Source organism: Hypanus sabinus, chromosome 8 (genome assembly GCF_030144855.1).
Source record: "Hypanus sabinus isolate sHypSab1 chromosome 8, sHypSab1.hap1, whole genome shotgun sequence".
Classification (NCBI taxonomy): Eukaryota; Metazoa; Chordata; class Chondrichthyes; order Myliobatiformes; family Dasyatidae; genus Hypanus; species Hypanus sabinus.
Window position 1 is genome coordinate 138677412 of NC_082713.1, and position 27423 is coordinate 138704834.

Here is a 27423-nt window from a genome sequence, read left to right on the forward strand (position 1 = left end):
ACTCCAGGACGTTAACTTTGTTGTTTTTAAACTATTCCTGTGTAGTTTTGGCTTTATGCTTGGGGTCACTGTCTTGCTGGAAAACACATCTTTAACCAAGTCACAGTTCTCTCATGGACTGCATCAGGTTTTCCTTCAGGATTTCCCTGTATTTTGCTGCATTAATTTTATCCTCTACCTTCACAAGCCTTCTAAGGCCTGCTGCAGTGAAGCATTCCCACAACACCACCATGTTTCACAGTAGGGACGGTGTGTTTTTGATCACGTGCGGTGTTTGGCTTACGCCAAACGCAGCGTTCAGTCAGGTGGTCAAAAAGCTCCATTTTGGTTTCATCAGACCATAGAGCCTACTTCCAGCTGACTTCAGAATCTCCCACATGCCTTCTTGCAAACTCTAGCCGAGATTTCATGTGGGTTTTTATTTTCAACAATGGCTTTCTCTTTGCCACTCTCCTATAAAGCTGCAACTGGTGAAGGACCTGAACAACAGTTATTGTATGCACAGTCTTGCCCTTCTCAGCTATTGAGACTAGTAACTCTTCCAGAGTTGTCCTAGGTCTCTTGGTGACATGCCTCATTAGTACCCTTCTTGCACATTCACTCAGTTTTTGACAAGCTGTTCCAGGCAGATTTACAGCTGTGCCATATTCTTCTCATTTCTTGATGACTGACTTAACTATACGCCAAAGGCTAATCGTGGCTTGGAAATTTTCTTGTATCGATCTCCTGACTTGTGCTTTTCAAAACTTTTTTTGCGAAGTTGGTTGGATAGTTAGTCTGTCTTCATGGTGTACCTTTTGCCAGGATACTGACTCACCAGCAGTATGACCTTCCAAACACAACTGAATTTTTTTCTACAATCAATGGAAACAACTTAACTGCACACAGGTCTCCAAAAACATATCCATTTAACTAATTATGTGACTTCAAAACAAATTGGCTGTACCAATGATGATTTAGTGTGTCATATTAAAGGAGGGTGAATACTTACACAATCAAATATTGTGTTTTATATCTGTAATTAATTTAGATCACTTTACAGAGATCTGCTTCCACGTTGACACAAGGGTCTTTTTCTATTGACAAGCATCAAAAAAGCCAAATTAAATCCACTGTAAAACAGTAAAACATAAAAACTTCCAGGGGGGGGGGGGAGAACACTTTTTATAGGCACTATACATCTTTTTACAGCTTTTTTTTTATATCACATTGAAGCTTTAAAGTGACCAATACCATTTTCTTTTCTCCAAGAGAACCACAACCTTGTCATGGTTTAGAAGTGTGTGTGCCTCAATGACCCATTGAGCTATGTTGACTGGAGTCAGGGCTTCATGCTTTGGCTCTTGGTAGAGTCACTCATGCCAAACAGGTCAAAGGGTAGAGGCCAGACTCAGAGTAGTCCGCCAGTCCTCCAAATTGGGGGTTCAACTCAGGGCTAACAACCGTGAAGGGTAAAAAAAATTGTTACGGAAACAGCAACAAAGAACTCTTCTGCAACTGGGTGTGACGGTGTTCCTGGGTCTCCAGGACATGCATAACTGACAGTAGTGAAAACTGAAAGGAAGCTACTGACATGTTCGGGAGCTCGGAGCACTGCCAGAGATGGAGGACCTTCATTGCTGCCCTAATCACCAGCAGTAAAACAGGTAGCAAGTACTGTTTTTTTTTTCAGCAACACACACAAAATTCTGGAGGAACTCAGCAGGTCAGGTAGCATCTATGGAAAAAAGTACAGTCGACGTTTCAGGCCAAAAACCTTCAATTTTCTTCAATGTTTTGGTGAAGTTCTTTGGAAACTTCTATTGTATTTTAAGTAATATGCCAAAAATCATGGGAAGCTTCTAATAGGAGTACTTTTCAATGATATTACCATACTTTTTCACATGGAAATGTACCATCATGTAAATTTTTTCTGTTTGGCACTATGAAGCAATGTGGCTGATTAAAGTTAAAGGTAATGTAATGATACATAATACAAGAAATCTACTGCAGTGGTAAATTAAACTGTATTCTAATCATGTTTTGTTTAGTCTCATGACACGTTTTCTTTAGATTTTCCTTACCTTATCTGTGCTGAGCAGAAGAGGTTGAACACTGATGGTGTCACTGGTCAGGGAGACTGTACTGCTGCTCATGGAACTGCCATTGTTGGGGGAAGCAGAGATGATTGCAAAAGCCACGCCAGCACTGCTGATCGGTGTTGTAACCAATGACGACTCTGCAAAGTTTTGTGTTTGGCTAGTCGATGTCTGCACATGATTGACGGTATTATTGGCAGTGGGAAGAGTCGGACTTGGGTTCTTGATGCTGACAATGGTGCTTTTTTGAAGAGACTGAGGCTGACTGGAAGTCTGGTCACGACACAGAGTGACTGAGAGGCTGTCTGGAACTAGGGTCTTTGGCCTAACCTGAAGAAGCAAGTATATCATAAAATTTTACAAGAGATTTTAAACAAATATCCTTGATTAGATAATACAATTCATTGAGCTTTACTGAGGGATTATCTATTCTAAATGAGTACTTAACAGCATTAACGATGTTTCCTCTTAGTGCCAACATTTTTGTATATACAGCACCGAGGAAACAAATCCGAAGTTGCAGAATTCACCAAAGCTAAATTGAAGATTGCCCATTTTTTATTAGGTCATTTCCAGGCACAAGTGTAAAGGAGAATGAAATAATTGTTACTCCAGATCTGATGTAATAAATATAAACACACAAGATAGCTTATATACATAAATTGATTCTTTTGTCCAAAAAGTGACGCTGGGCAAAAAACAGCATGTACCATACATAAGGTGACTGATACGATATGCTAAACTGGTGGTGGTGGGGGGGGGGTGTGGACTGGTGGGTTAGTGGGTGAGGTGTTGATCAGCCTTACTGCTTGAGAAAAGCAGTTTTTGAGCCAGTTTTTGGCATGGATGCTATGTAACCTCCTCCTGATGGGAGTTAGAGAAATAGACCATAAGCAGGGTGGGTGGGATTCTTCATGCTGTTTCTGACCCTTTCCCAGTACCCTTCTATACCTACATCCTTGATGGCAGGTAGGCTAGTGTGGGTGATGAGTTGAGTTCCTGTCCACTGCAGTGCAGTTTCCATACCATGCAATGATGCAGCATGTTAGAATGCTCTCTATCACGCATCTGTAGAAGGATATGAGTATTGATGTGCATAGTCCAGCTCTCTTCAGCCACCTCAGAAAGTAGAGGCATTGGTGAGTTTTCCTGATCGTGTAGAATGAGTTCTGGGGCCATGAGAGTTTGTGCGTGACATGCACGCCCAATAATTTGAAACTGCTTGCAGTTTCCACTGCTAATTAGGTGATGTAAAACTGGGTATGAGTGGTATGAGTACTCCTGAAGTTGATAACCACTTCCTTTGGCTTGTTGACATTCAGGAAGAGGTTATTTACTTCACACCAGGCATGGAACTCTTCCACGTCCTCTCTGCAGGCCATTCATAGCGATTATTGCGGATAATCCCATTGCTGTCATACCACCGATGAACTTGAAGTGATTATTCGGGTATTCAGCCATGCATTTGTGTGTGAGCAGAGTGTACAGCAATTGGCTCAGCACGTAGTCCTGGAGGCACCTGTGTTAAGGATGGAGGGAGGAGATGCATATCCTGACCGTCTAAAGTCTGTTGGTTAGAAATTTCAATACCCAGTTGCACAATAGTGTCTTTAGATCAAGGAGCATGAATTTGTTCATCAAGGTCTGTGGAACAATAGTGCTGAATACCAAAATGAAAGCCAGAAATAGCATTCTGACATTAGTGTTTTTTTTTAAATAAGTGTGTAAAGGTCAGGTGCATGACATACAGCAGTTCTGCCGATAAGCATATTCGAGAGTGCCCAGTATGGTGGGAATGGAGTTTTTGATATGTGCCATTACCAGCCAGTCAAAGTACTTCATGATGACTGGCCTCTGTACCATTATTTAGTTTGGTTGTTCAGTTGTGATCACTGTCTCCTCAGGGTTCTTTTACCTTAAGCTCCCTAATCACCTCCAGTTCATTATGTGAAACCCACCCAGCATAGCTGCTCTCCCCAGTACTCAATGACAAAATTCCACAAGTGTTGATACTTGATGTGTTTAGAAGTTCATTACGAATATAACATATAGATATTTTATGTTCCAGTAATTTATATGGCTAATGATCAATAACGATTGTTTTAGTTCCCATTCACTCTATAGGGAATGTAAATATGTATTCTTTTCATTGTTAATTATCAATATCAAACAGTGTAATGGAGTGAATAAAGTCCCTTACAAACAACAGCACAGCCCAGTCCAGTTATCCATAAATGAAATTGATCAAATGCAAATATGGCTTGTCTTCCCATATTTTAAATGGAGAAAAAATTATGCTTCATGTACAGTTGGGTGCTGCCAAATTAAACGTGGAAACTGATTAATTGTGTGGCTGGGGTCACTAATGTATGAGGAAATGGAAGAACGCAAAAAGTCATTACAGATTCTCAATATTACTATATACAGGTAGGAGGCAGATGAATAGCTACAAATATGTATCTGATTTCAGATTAAGAAAGAATGGAATTAAGTGAGAAGAATGGCGCTGCTCTGGGAAGTGGAGTAGAAAAACAAGTTAAAGGATGGTACACTATACCATGTCAAACACTCAAGAAGCTGGAGAAGGATGACAAGATGCATAATACAATGCTGTTACAGAGGCTCATACATTGTTGCAAACAGCCACAGAAAGCTCATCATAAAGAGATTTAATTGAATCATAACAGAATTTCCTTGTCCCGTTAGGGGCAGGACAGTAGTGTAGTGGCTAGTACAACGCTTTACAGGGCCAGCGACACAGGTTCAATTCCCACAACCGCCTACAAGGAATTGGTACGTTGTCCCTGTGACTGCATAGGTTTCCTCCCACAATCAAAAGGCATATTGGTTGATAAGTTAATTGGTTATTGTAAATTTTCCAGTGATTAGACTAGGATTAAATCAGGGGTTGCTAGACAGTGTGACTAAAATGGCTGGAAGGCTCTATTCCATGCTGTATGTCAATAAATAAATATGGGTTAATTAGCAACCTTATCTTAAAGGATTTCCTTATTCTGTATACCACGTGCATTCAAACGTAACACCTTCAGTCCTGTATTCTTTACCGCTTTCCATTTTTTCTCCGTTAACACTTTAATTCATCCCACTGACTGCTATTTTTCACATTCATCTGCATGTCCTTTCTCACGGTCTCATTACAGACTGCATCAACTTGTTTACTAACTGCCCCGTCCTCAGCCCTATCCATAGCCCTGCCAAATTAGTTTAAACACTTCCCAACAGCTCTAGCAAACCTGTTTCCAAGATATTGGTGCCCCTTGGGTTCAGGTGTAACCTGTCCTTTTTGTACAGGTTATACCTTCCCCAGAGGAAACCCAATGATCCAAAAATCAAAAACCCTGCAGCCTGCACCAATTCCTCAGTCATGCATTCATCTGCGAGTTCATCCTACTCTTCCCCTTACTGACTTGCAGCAAAGGCAACAATCCAGGGGTTACTACTCTTGGTCCCATTTTTCAGCTGTCTTCCCAACTCCTGTATTCTCTCTTCAAGACCTCATCCCTTTTCCTACCCATGTTGTTGTACTTCCAGCTTTTCACCCTATCCCTTTAGAATGTTGTGGACCCAATCCAAGAAATATCTGCACTGGCACCTGGAAGGCAACACAAATTCTGGGTGTCTCTTTCACTTCCACAGAATCTCCTGTCTACTACTCTAAATATGGAATCCTCTATCAATACTGCATTTTCTTCTCCACCCCCTCCCTCTTCTTCTAAGTCAGAGCCAAGCTCAGTGCCAGGGAGCCAGTCACGACAGCTTCCTCTAGCAGATTTTCCCCCAACAGTATGCTAAGTGGTTTATGAGAGGAACGGCCACAGGGATACTCTGCACTGGATGCCTCTATCCTTTCCCTCTTCCTCCTGCACCTTAGTGGCAATTACTCCCTATAGCTCCTATCTATCCCTTCCTCATTTTCCCATATGAGTCGAAAGTCATTGATCTGCAAATCTAGATCCTTAACATGATCTCTAAGAAACTGTAGATCAATGAAACTTGTGTAGGTGCAGTTAAAAGGGAGAATGGAGGTCTCCCAGAATTCCAACATCTCACATGAAGAACATACCATGAAGGACGATGCTGAGGGTGTACTACGAGACTGTGGTGGCCAGTGCTATCATGTTTGCTGTTGTGTGCTGAGGCAGCAGGCTGAGGGTAGCAGACACCAACAGAATCAACAAACTCATTCGTAAGGCCAGTGATGTTGTGGAGGTGGAACTGGACTCTCTGACGGTGGTGTCTGAAAAGAGGATGCTGTCCAAGTTGCATGCCATCTTGGACAATGTCTCCCATCCACTCCATAATGCACTGGTTAGGCACAGGAGTACATTCAGCCAGAGACTCATTCCACCGAAATGTAACACTGAACATCATAGGAAGTCATTCCTACCTGTGGCCATCAAACTTTACAACTCCTCCCTAGGAGTGTCAGACACCCTGGGCCAATAGGCTGATCCTGGACTTATTTCCACTGGCAATGATTAACTTATTATTATTTAATTATTTATGGTTTTATATTGCTATATTTCTTTATTATTCTTGGTTGGTGCAGCTGTAACGAAACCCAATTTCCCTCCGAATCAATAACGTATGTATGTCTGTCTGTCTGATATCACTAACCGTGGACCCATTCTCAGCAGACTAGCCATATACTAACAGACTAGGAAAGATAAAAACATATCAGAAATGTATCTTGGCCTTCACCCTTGCATGCCAGAACCTGAACACTCTGACACTGTTTACTCCAACTAAAGTCGCTCCCACAACAGCTGCTCTACTCAAACCTCACTTGCTTTTATTGGTCTTTCCCAAGTGCCTAACAGATCATTATGATTGAAGCCCGCCAAGAAATCCTGAAAAGCCTCAAGCTCTTTTTTAAAACTGAGCCAAACAAGCGAGTCAAGATAATTTAAGTGATGATTAAACTATACTAATTTACTGCATTAATATATCATTCTTGTTGCATTCCAATATTAGTATACTTAGATTAGCTGTACTGAAGGCCCTTTGCTGGCTCTCCTTCCATGTTCTAACCAAGAACCAATTGACATTGGTCAATACATTATTTATTTTCAAAATTTTCACCTAGGGCAAATATTTTCAACTAGATAAGATGTGTAAGCAGTGGATGTATAAAACACAATTAAGTTTGCTGAGCAATTTTATAGAATCTGAGGAGATTAAGGATTATTTTTAACTAGCCAGCATGGGGAAGAGCTGGTGTTTTAGTCTGATGTTCAGAATTAGCAGAACTTTAGTGATAGCCTATTTATTGGAACCCTTAGGTTTTGGTTGCTTTTGGGGCAAAGATTTAAGACAAGATACCTTTTCTGCAATCAGATTTCACATGGAAATATCATTAGAAAAAATTACAAAATGTATATTGTGATTTCAACACAAAAACATAGACCTACATTTAATAAATTAGATAAAAGATAAGTTTATCTAATGGATAAAAGAATCAATAAAAGTCTTGCTTGCCATTGGATTTGTATAATTAAATTTTGCTTCTTCTGCCATCCTGTGATGTATGTAAGCAGCTACACATATGCAAGTTAAAAACCAAAGATTCCATTCAGGACAATCAACTTCAACACACGAGAATCAAGGAATGGTTCGCACACTGACTGATGTGTAACCAAGTTATTGCACTCATATAGCAGTTTATGATAAATGTCACAAAGCTGTATACTCATTCAAGCACTTTCTCAGTCTTTATTGTCATATTGTTGCAGCTCACTTCCAATAAACTTTCTGCATGAACAGTGCTGAGAAATCAGAACTTGTTCAACCCATTTTGCCTCCAATCCAGAACTTAGGTTAGTCCAACCTCTATCATCAAGCTGCATTAGCAAACAATGCTTTGGTACATGCACTTACAAAGACTATTATTTAAGTAATCACTGACTGTTTGCCCACAAGGGAAAAGCTTTATACTTAAATGGCTGATAAACCTTGACAATGAAAGCAATTATAGAAATGACCACTACACGGTCCCAGCAGATTTGAATTCCTAGCTTCACAAGGATGACATCCTCCACTCTGTTACATGTGTTAAATGGGATAAGCTCAAAGGATTTGGCAGTAGAAATGTGTCTTAGGTAACCTCATGAACTTGAATACTCTTTTCTCGCTCCTCCCATTTCTACTAAACCAGGAGTTGAACCCTGCTTCAATACATGTTGGAAGGCAATCGAAATATAAGACGACAGCTACAAGATAAGAAGCTACAAAATGACAGAAATGCTGAATAAATTTTCAATTTTATGTTCATTTTGAGATTGCATTACCACTGACATCAGTTTCCAGCCATCTTGAATCACAGTTAGCTCAAAAATGGCTGGACATAGTATATAAGCCCCAAGACCAAAAACAACACTTTAGCTTGGGGCTGAAGAACTGTGCTGCAGAACCAGCTGTAACTCTAACCAAGCTGTTTCTACATGATTACAACACTAGTACCTTCCCAACAATCTGAAAAATTTCACGTACATCATGCCCACAAACAAGGCAAAACTAAGTTAGCCACCCAATCAATCTACTCCCAGTCTGTAATAGTGACAAAAAGTGACATCAACAGTGCTACCAAATGGTGCTTGTTCATCAATAGCTTGCACACTAATGGATAGTTTAAATTTCATCAGGATCATTTGACTTTAGAACTCCTTACACCCCTCATCAAAATGCAGACAAGCTGAATTCCAGAATCAAGCTGAGTGACTGCTCAACATTAGACGGCATTGGTCTGCGTGTGGCATTAAAGAGCCCTGGCAGAAATTAAATCCATGCCCATCAAAGGGACAACGCTCCAGTGGCTGGAGTAATGCCATACCCAAAGATTTCTACTGTTGCTGAAGCTCAATCATCTCCAGTCCAGGAGGTCACTTCAAGAGTTCCTCAATGCAATCACGTAACCACAAAAATCTCCAACTACTATATCAATAACTTTTCTTTCATTGTAAAGTCAGCAGAAGAAATATTCAATGATGGCACAGTATTCAATTCTATTCAAATTCTCAATGAATGAAGCAGTTCAAAGCCGTGTGAAGATCTATCAAACACTGCAGTGTGCTTAATACCTGACAAGTAACATTTGCACAAGAGCGGCAGGTAATGCCAACCTCCAAAAACAGTGCGAGACCATCTGCCTTTCACTCAATATTACCAGTACTAAATCCAGCAACATCAGGGTGCTCAAAATCTCCACTAACTCGAAACAAAAAAATGTTCACTTATCCCCTGATCCTGAAGTCTCTGCCATATAAAATACACAAATCACAAGCATGAGTGAATATTCTTTAACATCCTGGATGAATATTGCTGCAACAACTCTCAAGAAGTTCAATGTCATCCAGGATTAAGCAGATAGTTGAATGGAGTTCATGCTAATTTGGAGATTATTCAACCCTCACCAGTTTCCAGCGCTGCCTTCTTAAGTGCCTTAGGGGTAGATAAATAATGCTGGCCTTGCCAATAACACCTAGATTCAAAAACATTGAATGAAACAAAAATTGAGTAAATTAACATCTACCTATCCTGTCAAGCATCTCCTTCCTCACCTGCTCAAAAGATACATAGAGCTTAAGTATAAGAAAGTTATCCTTGTTCCACAAGGAACACCTAAGAACGCTGTCCAACAGTGAAGGTATCAACCAAAAGGGATTATTATTTAGCATTCCAAATAATAGGTGGGTTACTGGGCAGTGTGGCTCATTGGGCTGGAGGGGCCTATTCCTCACTATAATTCAAAATAAAATAAACAAAATCTTTACCTGAGGTAGCACTGGGGGTCCTTGGCCTGCCAACCTCTGTAATGAGCTGACTTGGGGGACCTTGATGGGCACTGCAGTAATAGTTCCCACAGTCTGTAGAAGGGAAAAAAAATCATAATACAACTTCTCCTTAAGTTAGGCATTTGTTTACAATTGCCTTCCAAATATGGAAATCCAATTCTGACAGAAGCTGAAACAAAACACAATAAAATATTGATTTATCAACAATTTAAACAGTAATGATCATACATCTGGGACAATGAACATTATTCATGAGAAACAAGGGCAATATTACATTAAATAAACAAAACTTGAATATTTCATTTCAGAGGTATTTTCACTGCCAAAAGCCTTTTAAATATATATTCATTATTGGGCTTGTAAAACGTGCACATTAGTTACTTGTTAACATGGATTAAATATATAGTTAATGTAGTAATGGTTCATATCCTGCATTTCCAAGGCTCTTACTCATCTGTAAAATCTGCTAAAGTTAGCATGAGGTGTTAAAAAAATTGAGAATGGAGTGTCTGGCTGTTGGAATCAAACAACCAAATACCTTCTGAGTTAAACCAATTCATACTAGAATGGATTTTGAAATTTATTGTAAATTGTGATCAGGCCTCAAACCAATGATGCACAAGATTTCAGACGAGAGATGTTGTGAACATATTCAGGATGAAGCAGATTTTAATACAATATATAATTCACTAAGGATGCTTTAAACAATTGCAAAATTTTTAAATATTACTATTTTAAATAACATTCAATTCTACCTTTTCCAAGAAGGAAGATTTCAGTAAGACCAAATTATTTTGTTCTTTAAATCTGCTGAAGATGTGACACTATTTAACCCACTTCCATCATAAAATACCCAAAATGTGACATACCTTGAGGAAGCCATGTTGACTTTGGCCCACTTTATCATGTGCCTGCAAGTACTCTAAAACATCTTCCCAACCACTGAAGTCTAGTTAACTGGCCTTATCTCCTTCCTTTACCTCTCTCTCTTCTTAAAGAGTGGAGTGATATTTGCAATTTTCCAATCTTCCAGAATCTAGTGGCTTTTGATTACTAGTACCCCCACAATCTCTTCCGCTACTTTCAGTAACCTGGGGTGCATTTCATGTGACCCAAGAGACTTAACTGCCTTCAGGCCATTCAGCTTCCCAAGTGCATTCTCCTTAGTTATAGCAATTACACTCACTTCTGCCTCCTGACACTCTCAAATCTCTGGCATACTGCTAGTGTATTCCACAGTGAACACTGACGCTAAATACTTACTGTTTGTCTGTTATTACTTCAAACCCCATTGCTACCCCTTCCAGTGTCATTTTCCACTCTTTCCTCTCATATTACTGACTAACTTAACTTCATCTTTTCTCTCCTTAATGCTTTTTTAGTTACTTTCTGTTGATTTTTAAGTTTCCCAATCCTCCAACTTACCTTGTCAGCCATGGGTGCCTTATCCTAGCTTTAGAATACATCTTTGGGATGCATCTATCCTACACCTTCCAAATTGCCCCCAGAAATTCTAGCCATTGCTGCTCTGTCATCATCCTTGATATTGTTCCCTTCAAATCAACTTCGGCCAGCTCCTCTCTCATGCTTCTGAAATTCCTTTTTAATCACTATAATACTGATACATCTGAATTTAGCTTCTCCCTCTCAAACAGTAGGAGAAATTCTATCACTGTCTCCTAAAGGCACCTTTACCTTAAAGCTCCCTAATCAAATCAAAATCATTACACAACACCCAATCCAGAATTGTCTTTCCCCTCTTGGGCTCAACAACACTCCAAAAGGAAATTTCGTAGGCATTCTACAAATTCCATCTCTTGGGATCCAACATCAATGTGATTTTCCCAATCTACCAGCATATTGAAATACCCCAAGACCATCAAAACATTGCCCTTATTGCAAGCCTTTACTGTCTCGTTGTGATTTATAACCCACATCCTGGTCACTATTCAGAGGACTGTATATAACTCCCATCGGGGTCTCATACCTTCACAGTTTCTTCAGTCCACCCACAAGATTGTAAGTCTTCTGATCCTTTGTCACCACTTCCCAAGAATCTGATCTCATTTTTTTTAAACCAAAAGAGCCACCCCACCCCATCCGCCTACTTGTCAATCCTTTCAATAAAATGTTTCCTTAGCTGTTAATCTCCCAACTAGGAACATCTTTCAGCCATAACTCAGTGATGCTCACGTCATGCCTGTCAATCTCAAACTGTACAACAAGACCATCTACCTTATACCACATTAAGGATCATAAACTGAGTTGTCAGAAGGACAAAAGGAGCTGGACATTCAAAATGGAGGCCATATTTTGAAGAGTCTAAGGTGACATAGTTAAAACAATGAGCAAGAGTTAAGAATTCCTAAAACGGCCACAGACTTTCTTCACCAGAGGCAAGAAGCATTCATAGATTAGGAAACGGGAACACAGACTGTCATAGCTAACCAAATGAAGGAAAGAGACAATATATGTAAACTCAAAAGGGAACCTCAGAAATGTATTTTCACCGTGTTTCTTGTACTTTATTTGAATACAGTACAATGATAGCATGAGAAAAGATTAGGAGCTAACAAAAGGAAACAGAAACCTTTCATAAACAAGAGATGACAAAGAAATAGTAAGGCCCATTAGGATTCCTTTTTAATATAAGGAACATAGTAGTGTGATATTCTATTCAGAGTTATTTGGTGGGTCATGGGTAATTTATTTTTCTTTAAAAAGTGCAGGTGTCATTACAAGGAACTGAGTCATCTGTAAACTGCATGATCTGTGAAATGCAAGTAATTGCATTCTAATAATAAATTTTTCTTAAACTCAGCAATCAATTTTGCTTAAAGCTAGTAATCAGCAAGCAGTTACTCATGTTGCATCACTATGGTGAGATAGTCTCAGCAGCTTTTCCAGGACTCCTATCACCACTGCAGTTCTGCTCTAAAGCACTCTGCTGCTTGAGATGCACCAAAAACTAAGCTCCATTATGTTTTTGAAATTCTGTAGTGTCTGTAGATGTCATACAGATGTCCAGAATCTTCCACCAGTCTCATGTAAAACCGCCGTTGTTCATTGATATTACTTCAAAACAGAGTTTTAGAATGCCGTTGATGTACATTTGCATCAAGATCCTAAAGTTGCATCAACCTGTTCATTAGTGGCTTCCCAACTGCTCTCCAATTCTGTAATGCCCATATAAGGCAAGGGAATCCAATATTGTGCAATTCCTCCCACAACCTATGGTAGAAATTTATATAAATATACTGCAGCAGATGTGATTTATCCATTTTCCTGAAACAGACAAGGATAACAAAAGGGTTCTTTCTTCTATGAAAGAACCTTTCAAACCATAAAGGACAAATGCTGCATTAACTGCCCAGCTGTTACAAGGATCATTATCCCAACCAGAAGCTCTGAATCAAGGGACTCAATCAATTGAGGGGTAGATCTGTGGAGAGCAAGGGTAAAACAAGTCTTCCCCGTACAACCTCAGAAGGCCATAAGTTCAAGGAGGCAATTTCAGACTAAATTGTGACCACACAGCTCACACAATACAACTTCCTGAAAAGCAAGATTGGGTAGCATAAGTGGCAATAACCCATCATTCCCAGATGAGCTCACTGCCTTTTATGTGCTCTTTCATAGGGAGAACCATGACTTCCACACTAACCCCACATTTCCAGAGTTCCCTGTAATTTCAAAGGCCAATGTTTGGGCATTCCTTAGAAGACTGATCTACAAAATGAATCTGGTCTAGGTGGGGTAACTGGCTGAGTACTGACTAACTGGCTGCAGCATTTATAGACATATTCAATCTTTTACCTCTACGGTCTGATTTTCCCACCTGCTTTACAGGTTGCATTTATTGCGCCAGTATAGAGTGTGGTGACCTGGCTCAATGGCGACCATCAGGTAGCACTTACATCAACCTAAAGAAGTGCTTTGAGATGTTAGTTATGGTGTGAATCAACTCTTGCTCAGAGGTGATCCAGATCCATTGTTCAAAGGTGATCCGGATCCACTCCAATTTGTTTCTAAAGGTCCACTATGACAACAGGTCAACCGCTAGTGCAATATCTATGGTTCTTCTCTGCTCTGGACCATTGAACAGGAACAGGTATATGAGGCAACAGCTCATCAGATACAGCTCAATACTGCAACCATAAGAAAATAAGGGCCATGACGCACATTACTTATAAGGTTAAGAAGGCTCAGCTTGTCATCAAATCACTAACAAACTACTACAGTTGTACTGTTGATTGAATCGAGAATCATTGCATCATGGTCTGCTATGGCAATTCAAATGTGCAAAAATGCAAGAAACTGCATAGAAGTGGACTATACTTAATACATCCCTCCTTAACATTAGTATTATTAAAAGGCAATATCGAGCTTCAAAATTACCACCATCCGATCCATGCCCGTTTCTCATACCTGCCATCAGGCAGGAGATACAAAAGCCTAAACTGCCACATCACCAGTTCAAGAACAAGTACCCTAATCACCAGTTTAGAAACATTATGAACTTTACTTTGCACTAAAATGAATATTATTTTTGCTCTAATTGTGTTTTATGTGAAAATTCTGTATGATTTATATTAAAAATATGTTCTTTTTAGGAATGCTGCTTATTCAATGCTAAATGCAAGTAATGCTGCTGCAAACATGTTTTTCATTGCACCAGTGAATATATGTACTCATGCCTATGACAATGAACTCAACTTTGACTCTGATTAAAAATAACATGGGGAACTAAGGGAACTAAAAACCAGTACATTTCATGGTGCATTACACATTAGCAAAGTGTTTGAAAATTATGTCCTTTTCATGTAATTATGACAGCAAATGGCAGCAACTCTGTTATGATTGTAATCTAACACCTGGACAATCACTCTGGTTAACAAATATTTCCAAAATAACAACTCACAGCAATTACTGCTTGCTCTGAGTTTGCTGAAGCATTTACTAATCTTACTTCTTCAAAGTTTGCTCTAATATTCAGTTGGAGAATCCCTAACTTGTTGATGTAGAATAGATCAACTAGTTTCTTCTAAACTTCAACCAAATCAACTATTAATCCTTTAAAATCTAAGTAATGCCATCTTTGATTAAATTATCTTTTAGTGGAATTTATTACATGGAGTTTATGTATTTTTCTAATGATGTACAAGTAAACTATTGACAGCTCTGGAAATCCAAAGGTAAAATAGATATAAAATGGGGAAAGTCCTTAACTTCCAAAATTCTGTTGGTTCTTCAGTGATGCCCACAGATCTGATGTTAATACGATAAGACATAGCAGCAGAACTAGGCTATTCAGACTATCAAGTGTGCTCTGCCATTCCATCGTGGCTGATTTATTACCCCTCAACTCCATTCTCCTGCGTTTCCCCGTAACCTTTGATGCCCTTACTAATCAAGGATCTATTAACCTCTGCTTTAAATTTACCAATGACTTGGCCTCCACAGCCATCTATGTCAAACAACTATGCAGATTCACTACCATCTGGCTAAAGAAATTTTTCCTCATCTCTGTTTTAAATGAAAGGCTCCCTATTCTGAGTCTTCACAGAAATTTGTGTGATGCTGTGTTAGATCCAGACTTGTGCAATACTGACGGTCATTTAAAGATAAAATCGAGGGCTATCTGGAAGGGAAAGTTTAGACTGATCATATAAAGCTAAAATGTTGGTATAACATCATGGTTGTAAGTGTGCTATGTTCTATGCTCTAATTAATTTTGTGGTTAAGGTGCACTTATCAAAGAGTTAAGAAAGTGCACTCAGTGGCCATTTATTAGATACAGGGATGGAACCTGGTGTGTTCTTCTGCTGCTGTAGCGCATTCACTTTAAGGTTCAACATGTGTGTGTTCAATAATGCTCTTCTGCACACTGTTGTTAACACATGGTTCTTTGAGTTACTTTAGCCTTCCTGGCAGCTTGAACCAGCCTGGCTATTCTCCTCTGACCTGTCTCACCAACAGGGCATTTTCACCCACAGAACTACCGCTCATAAGACAGTATGATACAGGAGCAGAATTAAGACATTTAGCCCATCGTGTCTGTTTCGCCATTTTATCATAACTGATCCATTTCCCTCTCAGCCCCAATCTCCTGCCTTCTCACCATAACCCTTCATGCTCTAACTAATCAATAACCTATCAACTTCTGCGTTAAATACACCCAATGACTTGGCCTCCATAGTTGCCTATGGCAACAAATTTCACAGATTCACCACTCTCTGGCTAATGAAATTCCTCCTCATCTCTGTTCTAAATGAACCTTCCTCTATCCTGAGGCCGTGCCTTTGGTCCTAGGCTCCCCCACCATATGAAACATTCTCTCCCTATCCACTCTACTGAGGCTTTCAACATTTAAGCTCCAATGAGATACCCTTCATTCTTCTGAACTCCAGTGAGTACAGGCCTGGATCCATCAAATGCTCCTTATGTGGTAAGCCTTTCAATGGTGTAATTATTTTCGTGAACCTCCTTCGAACCCTCTCCAATGTCAGCACATCATTTCTTAGATAAGGGGCCTAAAACTACTCACAATGCTCCAAATGAGCCTTCACCAGTGCCTGAAAGAGCCTCAACATTACATCTTTGCTTTTATATTTAAGTCCTCTTGAAATGTTAACTAGCAGAATAGGTACAGAGGAACTAATGGATGTGATAAATTTCATTTCTGAGAAGGCCTTCAAAAAAAATGTGCCATACAAGAAATTAAACAAAATTAGAGCACATGAAATTGAGAATAAAGCATTGACATGGATTGAGGATAACAAACAATCTGAATACAAGAATAATTTTTTTTGGTTGAGAGGCTACAAAGATTAGAGCAGAAGCCCCAGCTATTCATGAACTATATCAAATGATTTGGATGAGGGAAACAAGACTAATATAACCAACTTTGCTGATGATACAAAGCTGGCTGGCATGGCAGTGCCAGATATGAGGATACAGCAAACAGTTTGCAGGAGTACACTGACAGGCCAAATGAATGGATGATAAAGGAATGCAACACAAAAAAAGTTTACTGGCAACCTTGATGGGTCAAAACAGAAAAACTGATATTTTTTTTAAATGAGAAACTGAGGGTTGTCCACATGCAGAGGATCAATATGGATCTGCATGCCCCGAGTCACGAGGAATGCCAGCTCACAGCATTTGTTAGGATTGCAAATAGTACACTGGACTTAATGACTGGAGGATTTTGAGCAGAAGAATATTTTAAAATATATTGGAAATATGAAGGGCCCTTAAATGATAACACTTAGAATTTTGTATACTTCACATGCTTGCAATAGAAGTGCAAATTAACCAGAATGGTTCCTAGGAGAGAAGCAAATTGCTCAATGAGACTAATTAACAGTGATTGAGTCCATGCTCTAGGCTTGAAAAGAATCAGAAATGATGTTATCAAAATGTACAAAATTCTTATGGCCTTGTAGAGGTAGGGTTGAAGTTTACCCTAAACAGGATGCCTGAAACCAAGGATTACAGTCTCAAAACTAAAGGAAGACCATTCAGGAGTGATCCACACCATCCCCCACTATTATAACAACCAACTATCCACTTCTGCATTAAGGCTGCTTTCATCACTCTTTGGAGGAAGAATGGTTCATAGGCAACTTCTCATCTTACTAGATACATACAAAAAAGCAAACCTTCTCTTCTCCAAGATCCACAAACCTGCCCAACCAGGAAGACCCACTGTTTCTGCTTGTTCCTACCCCACCAAACTTAAATCTGCAAACCTCGACTCTGTTTTATCTACCCCTCACCACCACCAACACCCCCCCCCCCCAATTCAGTCCCTTCGTACCTACACTTCACACAGTCTGGATCTATACAATGACTTCAAAAATCCTGGCCCTGATCGTCTCCTTTTAAAATTGATGTCCCATCCCTATACACCTCCATCTCCCATCAGGAAGACCTTAAACCCAACCTGTTCCACTCCACCACTACTCTCCTTCATCTGGCAGAACTGGACCTCACTCTCAATAATTTCTCCTTCGGTTGCTCCCATTTCTTTCAAACCAAAGGCGTAGCCATGGGCATTCACATGGGTCTCAGCTATGCCTGCTTTTTTTTGTTGGCTACGTGGAACAGTCAATGTTCACTCCCCAACATTCCCAAAACCACATCAACAACTGCATTGCTATTGCTTCCTACACCCATACTAAGCTTATTGACTTCAACTTTGCCACCAACTTCCACCCAGTCCCTCAAATTTGCCTGGTCCATTTCCAACCATTCTCTCCACTTTCTCAATCTTTCTGTCTCTACCTCTGGAGACAGTTTATCTACTGATGTCTGTTATAAACCAGCAGACCCTCACAGCTACCTGGATGATACCTCTTCCCACCCAAGCAGAGCATCTTCACCCACACTACCATTCAGGGCCCCAAACAATCCTTCCAGGTGAGGTGATACTTCATATGTCAACTGTTCGGGTCATCTACTGTATCCGGTGCTCCTGGTGTGGCCTCTTGTACATCAGCAAGACACAATGTAGATTGGAAGACCACTTCAACGAGCACCTACACTCCATCTGCCAGAAAAAGTGGGATCTCCCATTGGCCACTCATTTCATTTCTACTGCCCATTCCCATTCCGTGGTCTCCCCTACTGCTGCAATGAGGCAACACTCAGGTCGGACAAGCAACACCTGATTTTCCACCTTACATTCCAACCTAATGGCATGAACATTCATTTCTTGAACTTCCAGTAATTGTACTCCACTCTCCTTCACCATTCCCCATTTCCTTCTTTCACCCTATCTGCTTACCTGCCCATCAGCTCTCTCTGGTTCACCTCCCACTTCCCTTTCTTCCAAGGTCTTCTACCCTCTCCTAGCAAATACTACCTTCTCCAGCCATCTCTTTCACTAATTAACTTCCAAGCTCTTTGCTTCACCCTTCCCAGTTTCACCTATCACCTACCACCTTGAACTTCTTCCTCCCCTCTCCCCACCTACTTACCCTGACTTCTCATCCTTTTACCCCCGGTCCTGATGAATGGTCTCGGCCCAAAATGTTAACTCTATACTTTTTTCCTAGACATTGCTTGGCCTACTGCATTCCTCCAACATTTTGTGTATGTAACTTTCTCTTTACATCCACTCTGTGGATTCCCCTTGAAAGCTTAACCCTCAATTTTTCTTACACCCATGTGTACATCTAAGAATCTCATTGATGTTGCTACTATTATAGCAGCACAAACACCTGCAGTAGGTTCTGGACATTCATCACTCCGCTTAAAAAAATATCAACATCTGACATAAAAACATTAAGACATAGGAGCAGAATTAGACCAGCTGGCAATTCGAGTATGCTCCACCATTCAATCATGGCTGATCCTTTTTTTTTAACTCCTCTTCAACTCCAGTTCCCGGCATTCTCCCCATAACCTTTGATGCCATGTCCAATCAAAAACCTATCAATCTCTGCCTTAAATACAACTTGGCCTCCACAGCTGCACATGGCAACAAATTCCACAAATTCGCCACCCTTTGGCTCAAGAAATTTCTCCGCATCTGTTTTCAAAAGTGCGCCCTCTATCTTGAGGCTGTGCTCTCTTGTCCTAGACTCTCCCATCATGGGAAACATCCTTTGAACAACTGCTGACTAGGCCTTCCAACAACTTGAAAGATTTCAATGAGATCACCTCCTCATTCTTCTGAATTCTAGTGAGTTCAGACCCAGAGCCATCAAATGTTCACTCCTGGAATCATCCTTATGACCTCCTCTGGACCCTCTCCAATGCCAGCACAACCTTTTCTAAGATGAGGGGACCAAAACTGTTCAAAATACTCAAGGTGAAGCCCTCAGCATCCTTGTTCTTTTATTCTACACATCTTGAAATGAATGCTAAAATGGCTTTTGCCTTCCTCACCACCGACTCAACCTTCAAGTTAACCTTTGTGGTGTTTTTCTGCACAAGGACTCACAAGTCCTATTGCATCTCAGATTTTTGGATTTTCTCCGTGTAGAAAATAGTCCGTGCATTTATTCCTACTTGCAAAGTGCATGACTATGCATTTTCCAACATTGTATTTCATTTGCCACTTTCTTGCCCGTACTCCTATCTGTCCAAGCCCTTCTGCATCCTGCCTGTTTCCTCAACACTACCTGCCCCTCCACCAATCTTCGTATCATCTGCAAACTTGGCAACAAAGCCATCTATTCCATCATCTAAATCATTTATATACAGCATAAAAAGTGGTTCCCAACCCCTGCAGAACACCACTAGTCACTAGCAGCCAACCAGAAAAGGATCCTTTTATTCCCACTCGCTGCCTCCTACCAATCAGCCAAAGCTCTAACCATGTTAGTAACTCCCGTAATACCATGGGCTCTTAACTTGGTAAGGAGCCTCATGTGAGGCATCTTGTCAAAGGCCTTCTGAAATCCAAATATACAACATCCACTACATCCTCTATCTATTCTACTTGTAATCTGCTCAAAGAATTCCAACAGGTTCGTCAGGCAGGATTTTCTCTGAAGGAAACCATGCTGACTTTGTCCTATCTTATCCTATGTCACTAAGTACTCCATCACCTCATCCTAACAATTGACTTTAACATCTTCCCAATCACTGAGGTCAGGCTAACTGGTCTATAACTTCCTTTCTGTTGCCTTCCTCCTTTCTTAAAAGTGTGGAGTGACATTTGCAATTTTCCAGTATTCTGACACCATATCAGAGTCCAGTGATTTTTGATAGATCATTTCTAATGCCACCACAATCTCTAACGCTACCTCTGTCAGAACACTAGGGTGTAGTTCCTCTAGTCCAGGTGATTTATGTACCTTTAGGTCTTTCAGCTTTTTAAAGCACCTTCTCTCTTGTAATAGTAACTGCATCCACTTCTCTTCCTTCACACACTACATCATCAGGCATACTGCCATTGTCTTCTACAGTGAAGACTGATACAAAATACTCATTTAGTTCATCAGCCATCTCCCTGTCCCTCGTTAATATTTCTCCCGCCTCATTTTCTAGCGGTCCTATGTCCACCCTCATTTCTTTTTTTCTTCCCCATACTTGGAAAAACCTTCACTATCCACTTTGATATTATTTGCTAACTTGCTTTCATATTTCATCTTTTCTAATGATTTTTTTTTAGTTGCTCTCTGTAGATTTTTTAAAACTTCCCAATCCTCCATCTTCCCACTAATTTTTGCTTTCTTGTATGCCCTTTCTTTTGCTTTTACAATACCTTTGACTTCCCTTGTAAGCCATGATTGTACTATTTTACCATTTGAGCATTTCTTCATTTTTGGAATACACATGTCCTGCACCTTCCTCATCTTTTCCCAGAAATGCATGCCACTGCTGCTCTGCTGACATCCCTGCCATCAGCTCCTTGCGGTTTACTTGTAACACTGTAATTTCCTTTACTCCACTGATATACTGCTACATCAGTCTTTACTTCCCCGTCTCTCATATTTCAAGTTGAACTCAATCATATTGTGATTACTGGTTCCCAAGAGTTCTCTTACCTTAAGCTCCCTAATTGCCTCCAATTCATTACATAACACCCAATCCAGAATAGCTGATCCCCTTATAGGCTCAGTGACAAACTGCTCGAAAAAGCCATTTCTTAGGCATTCAACAAACTCACTCTCTTGAGATTCATTACCCACCTTATTTTCCTAATTGACCTGCACGTTAAAATCTCCCATAACTAAAGTAACATTGCCCTTTTGTCATGCCTTTTCTATTTCCTGTTGTAATCTGTGGTCCACCTCCCAGCCACTGTTGCGAGGCCTGTATATAACTGCCATCAGGGTCCTTTACCCTTGCAGTTTCTTAACTCAACCCATAAGGATTCAACATGTTCTGATCCTATATCACTTCTTTCTACTGATTTTATTGGCATTCTTTACCAGTAGGGCTACACCATCCCCTCTGCCTACCTTCATATCACTCCAACATAATGTGTAACCTTGGACATTTAGCTTCCAACTACAACCATCCTTCAGTCACAATTCAGTGATGGCCACAATATCATACCTGGCAATGTGTAATAGTGCAACAAGATCATCCACCTTATTTATTATACTATGCGCATTTAGATACAACACCTTGAGTACCATATGTTATCCTTTCTGATTCTGCATCCTTAATGTTTCAATACTTAGCCTGTTGGCTGCAACTAAGTCCCATCACCTGCCTGCCCCTCCTGACAGTCTGACTGTATGCTATCTTTACCTTTTTTTTAAAACCATCCATCCTTTCCCAGTGTCCCTTCACTCCAATTCCCATCCCCTTGCCAAATTAGTTTAAACCCTCCTCAACAGCTCTAACAAACCTGCCCAAAAGAATATTGGTACTCATCACTTTTGAACAGGTCATACTTCCCCCAGAAGAGATCCCAATGATCCAAGAACCTGAAACCCTGCCCCGAGCACCAGCTTCTCAGCCACGCATTTATCTGCCAAATCAACCTGTTTCTACCCTCACTGGCGCAAAGCACAGGCAGCAATCCAGAAATTACTATCCAGGAGGTCCTGCTTCTCAGCTTTCTACCTAGTTCTCTAATTCTCTTTTCAGGACCTCTTTGCTTGTCCTGCCTATGTCATTGGTACCAATAAGTACCAAGGCATCTGGCTACTCCCCCTCCCTCGCCAAAATGTTGTGGACGCGATCCGAGACATCCTTGACCCTGGCACCTGGGAGGCAACATACCATCCGGGTGTCCTGTTCACATCCACAGAGTCTCCTGTCTGTTCCCCTCACTACTGAGTGCCCTATCACTACCGCTCCCTTCTTCTCTCTCTTTCCCTTCTGCACTCCAGACCCATGCGCAGTAACTAACCCGGTCACCATGGCATTCTCCTGGGAGGTCACCCCCACAAAAGTGCTTTTGAGGGGAATGGTCACAGGGGTGTTCTGCTCTAACTGCCTATTTCCATTTCTCTCGACAGTCACCCAGCTACTTGCCTCCTGCAACTTTGGGGTGACGACTTCCCTGCAACTTTGATCAATTATCTTTTCACTCTCCCGTACAAGCCGAGCATCTCCCCCAAGCTTTGCATCATTAACCTTAAATGTATCTCTTCTGGTATTAGCCATTGCCGTCCTGGGAAAAAGGTAATGTCTCTCCACTCTATCTATACCTTTCATAATCTTATACACCTATCAATTTGCCTCTCCTTCCCCCGTCACTCCAAAGAGAAATGCCCTTAACTCATTCAATCTTTCCTCATAAGACTTTATACTGAAGCTTTTTGCAAATCCTTAAAAAGCATTATTTCATGTTTTGACAAAGGTACAAAGTGAATGGTCCAATCGACTGCCACTGTGACTACTTAGAAAGGGGTACTAATTTCACAGAATTTCAGTAGATTATGATATTTAAAGTCATATTATTCAGGAAGGAAGATGAGTCAGGGATGTGTTAAACAAAGGGCAACATTTTAGAATAATAGGAGTCAAAATGGCTTAATGAGGAGTTATCATAATATTAAGCTAGTCTGCTTGTATTAAGTTGTCAATGGTAAAATGATGGGAAATTTCCTGGCTGACTAGATTTATGCACGTAGGATTAAAAAAAAACAAAAAACAATGGAAATTTCTGGAAATGTGCAGCAAGTCAGACAGTATGTATGAAAAGATAAACAATTAATGTTTTGGACAAAGGACCCTTCATGACACTCAAGAGATTTCATTTATAGGTCATGCAACCATCACATTCATTGCATTTCTGAATCTCACAACTGCATTAATGAAAATGGGTGAAAGAAATCAAACTCCATAACAAGTGATCAGATGATTTAATTGAAGGACTGACCCCAAGATAGTGGGGGAAGTATCAAACATTTAAATGATTGCAAAACAAACAAAAAATGCTGGAAATACTTAGCAGATCAGGCAACACCTGTGGGAAGGGAAACAGAGTCAACATTTCAAGTCACAGAAAAATTTGCAGCCTAACCATATGAAAATTCATAGTATTTTGTTATTTTTAAAATTAGGTTTACAGCATCTGCAGTTGGTTTTTTGGATTTTCACTTAAATGATTGCATTCTTATTTTTCAGTCTGCACAGACCTCAAATGACAGGTCCATTCAGCTAGCTTTGTAATTTTGTTCTCCAACTTTCACAGTAATTCATACTATTCTTTAAACCAGCTTGAGCTTTCTGTGCTTACCCATCACTCATGCACTCACCCTTTCTTTCCACTACCAAATTACTGCCCTGCTTTGTTCTCTTTGAGTGGACCAATTTAGTCATGGCCCCCGAGTTGAGCTGGGTATCAACAAAACAGTTATCACTCCCTGAGCCCAATTTTCTTGTTAAGATCAAGTTAAATATTCTAAGTATCCATGGAAGAATTTCTGATTATTGAATGCAACGCTTTATATTTCCTAGAGCTTAGTAGCACGAGCGGTTGTTCTGTTCTGACATAGAATCTGAGAAAAATTTATAGTATACGTGCAGGACACTGTTTCTTCAGATTGGAAAGAACAAAATTAGGAAGCAGTACCAGAGTAAGAAATCAGACATTAAAATTGTTAAGAAAAGTCTCTTCACACAGAAAACCATGCATTTTGGGGATTTTATATCTTATGGTATGAGGATCTCAGTGATTAATATATACACTGCTGAAACTACTGGGTTTTCTTCACAAGTTAAAAGAATAAAACCATATGGTATCTGAAAGCTTGGACAAAGTACTGAATCAGCTAGAATAATAATGAAGAGCAGAGCAAGTCCCATACACAATGGATGACTCTTGTATTTCTTATTTTCTTATGAAAAAAATATCAGTGATGAAGCAAGTCATACCGCTGGTCAAAAGTTAAAGGGGATCTACTTATTTACGTATCCACGTCTGAACCAAGACTGTAATGAAATCAGGAGTGACAATATTCGTTCCACTGAGTAAAACTGTGAATGGGTTCTTTTATCAATTCATTGATGTTGAGAATCACCCAATGAAAAGAAGTTGCCCCACTTTCTGTGGCCACAACACAGTCCAGGAAATCCTCTGAATCCTCAGATGCCATAACCATAATAATGCTGAAGTAAGAATCTGCTGAAGGAACTTTGCGGATAGGGCACCACATTTGGGGTACGGATGGTGTTGGGTCATTTAGTGCAGCAAAGATCAGCTTGGTAGATGTCATATGAATCAGTGATGGTTGGAGCTTGGCTTCTGAGCTTGCATCAAGAGCAGAATAATAATTAACAAGGTCTTTGGAGTGTTCCTTCCAGTGAGCACTGCCTGCCTCTGTGTCCCTGATGCTTTTTCTCTTGTGCTCTTTCGATCCAAAAATCCAGCAACTGTTCTTTAACCCCTGATCTTCCAGTGGAACTCCACTGCAGGTGCCTCTAAAACTGTTTCTTTTCCCTTGAGAAAAGCAGGAGATTCCAATCCAAGAATGCCTTACGTTTGCGATTAATTATATCCTTGATCTGCTGGTCATTCTATTAAATCTGTCCTAGTTCTTCTTCACAAGTCTCTTACAGCTATCAATAAAGGTAAACTTCAAGGACATATCAATACCATAGCTAATACAGCAGATCATAGTCTAGGTATCCTGCGGCAAGTAACTTGCCTCCTGAAACACCAAAGCTGTTTCTTCATATACATAGCATACATCTGAAGTATGATGAAATACACCCCCCCACCTTGTTGAGACAAGTGCAACTCCCTCAATAAGCTTGACAACATCCAGGTCAATGCAGTCTATTTAACCAGAAACCTCACTGCCACTTTGCAGGTTAACCTCTAAATTATACCCCATTCTGATTCTTCAATATCATGCCACTCATAGATTGTCAAGAGTCTAAGTTTGGGAACTATCCCTGCAACAATACTGAGTATCTTCACCAAAGTAACAGATTCATCACCACCATCAACATCTTTTTCTTCACTTAAGAAGGTGGTAGGAGTGTCCAATGAGCTGCCAGCAGAAGTGGTGGATGTGGGTTCTATTTCAGCATTTAAGAGAAGCTTAAACAAATACATAGATGGAAGGGGTATGGAGGGCTATGATTCAGGTGCCGGTCGATGAGACTAGGCAAAATAATAGGTCAAAGTGGACTAGATGAGCCAAAGGGACTATTTCTGCGTTGTGGTGCTCTATGACTCATGAGAAAGTGGAGATGGGCTAGCTGCATCCATATTCAACAAAACTGATAGAAATATATTTTTTGTATCTGATCTTGGTGTTCTCACCCCTTTCATTTTGAAATGGTCAAAGGTGCTTTCAATATAATTAAAAAGTGCCTCTGAACACAAGCTACAACTGTCATTTCTTGGGAAATCACTTCCTAAGTTTTATTGAGAAAGGTAAAAACAAGTAATACATCAGGTTACTCGTCTCCCTTACTGCTTTGTTTTTATGCTTTACCTTTGGAGTATTGCAATATACTTCATTAAATATGCTAAAAGAAGTGACTTCTTTGTAGCAACATTTTCTCGTTGTTAATAGTCACTCTTTCAAATCCAAAACATTTGTCTGAACAGACAGAGAACAGAACAAAGGATCTGTGCTGACCATGAAGGCGATCTAAAGTAATCACATTTGCCTGCACATGCTCTGCATTCCTCCATTTCCTGATATACATGCATCAATTTAAATGCATCTTTAACATTACTGTTGTATCTGATTCTACCACCAGCCAGGTACCTAACCATTCTCCGTGTTTAAAAAAAACTTACCTCATTTTATTTATCATTGATACAAAGGCAAAATATAATCTAGAGATTTCATGTTTTAAAAGTAAATAGAGTACAGATAAGGTTTGAAAATGAAATAAAATAGCTGTTTCAGAAGTTTTTTTAAAAATACTTCCAATACCATGTCAAGAGTATTAAATGGAACATTATATACAGGCAGTCCCCGGGTTACAAACAAGTTCTGTTCCTGAGTTCGTCTTTAAGTCAGATTTGTAAGCAAGTTGGAACAAGTACATCTGGTATTATTCAGCGTCAGTTAGTCAAACGTTTGTCTTAGTATATAGTATATATTTTACCTTTCTATGCAAATAAAACACTTAAGAAACATATGTATTCCAATAATTAAACCACTGTGTTGCTTATTAATAACTGTAGCCTTCATCGGGGCAGGGCCTTTCACATGCTCCATTATTCTCACTTTTCCTTTAAAATTGTTCCGATCGTTGACCCACTGTCGCCTAATGGTTTTCTAATGACCGATGGTGTTTCACTTCTTTCCAAACACTTTATTATTTCCACTTGATTTTCAATTGCGATTGCTTCCCATCAACGGAACAGAAACACTGCGGGCAGCGGGTCCCAACCTCCGCCAGCTCCCAAGGTCCGCTGGGTCCTAAGGACCATCCTACTGAATTCCCCAGGTCCTAAAGTCCGCCGCACTAAGACAGGTTAAATGGGACAAGTGGGGTCTGTGCTGGGTTTGGGTGTTTGATCCTCCACAATATTCCATGTGGGAATTTAAACTGGAGGTGGCAGTGTTTTTTTACGAGGTCGAGTTGTGAGCTCGACATCAACCCGGCATGGAGGCTACGGGAGTCACTGGATTGACATCAACCCG

General features: G+C 40.2%; 1 protein-coding gene across 3 annotated transcripts in view; it reads right to left on the reverse strand.

Moving 5' to 3' along the window:
* Positions 1-27423, reverse strand: part of phf21b (PHD finger protein 21B) — a 158665-nt gene that overhangs the window by 72670 nt on the left and 58572 nt on the right. For all 3 annotated transcript variants that reach the window (XM_059977981.1, XM_059977982.1, XM_059977980.1), the window contains exons 6-7: positions 9869-9961; positions 2064-2408 (exon numbers count right to left, since the gene is read on the reverse strand). In XM_059977981.1, coding sequence (XP_059833964.1) covers positions 2064-2408; positions 9869-9961 — 438 coding nt within the window. The remainder of the gene's footprint in view (positions 1-2063; positions 2409-9868; positions 9962-27423) is intronic.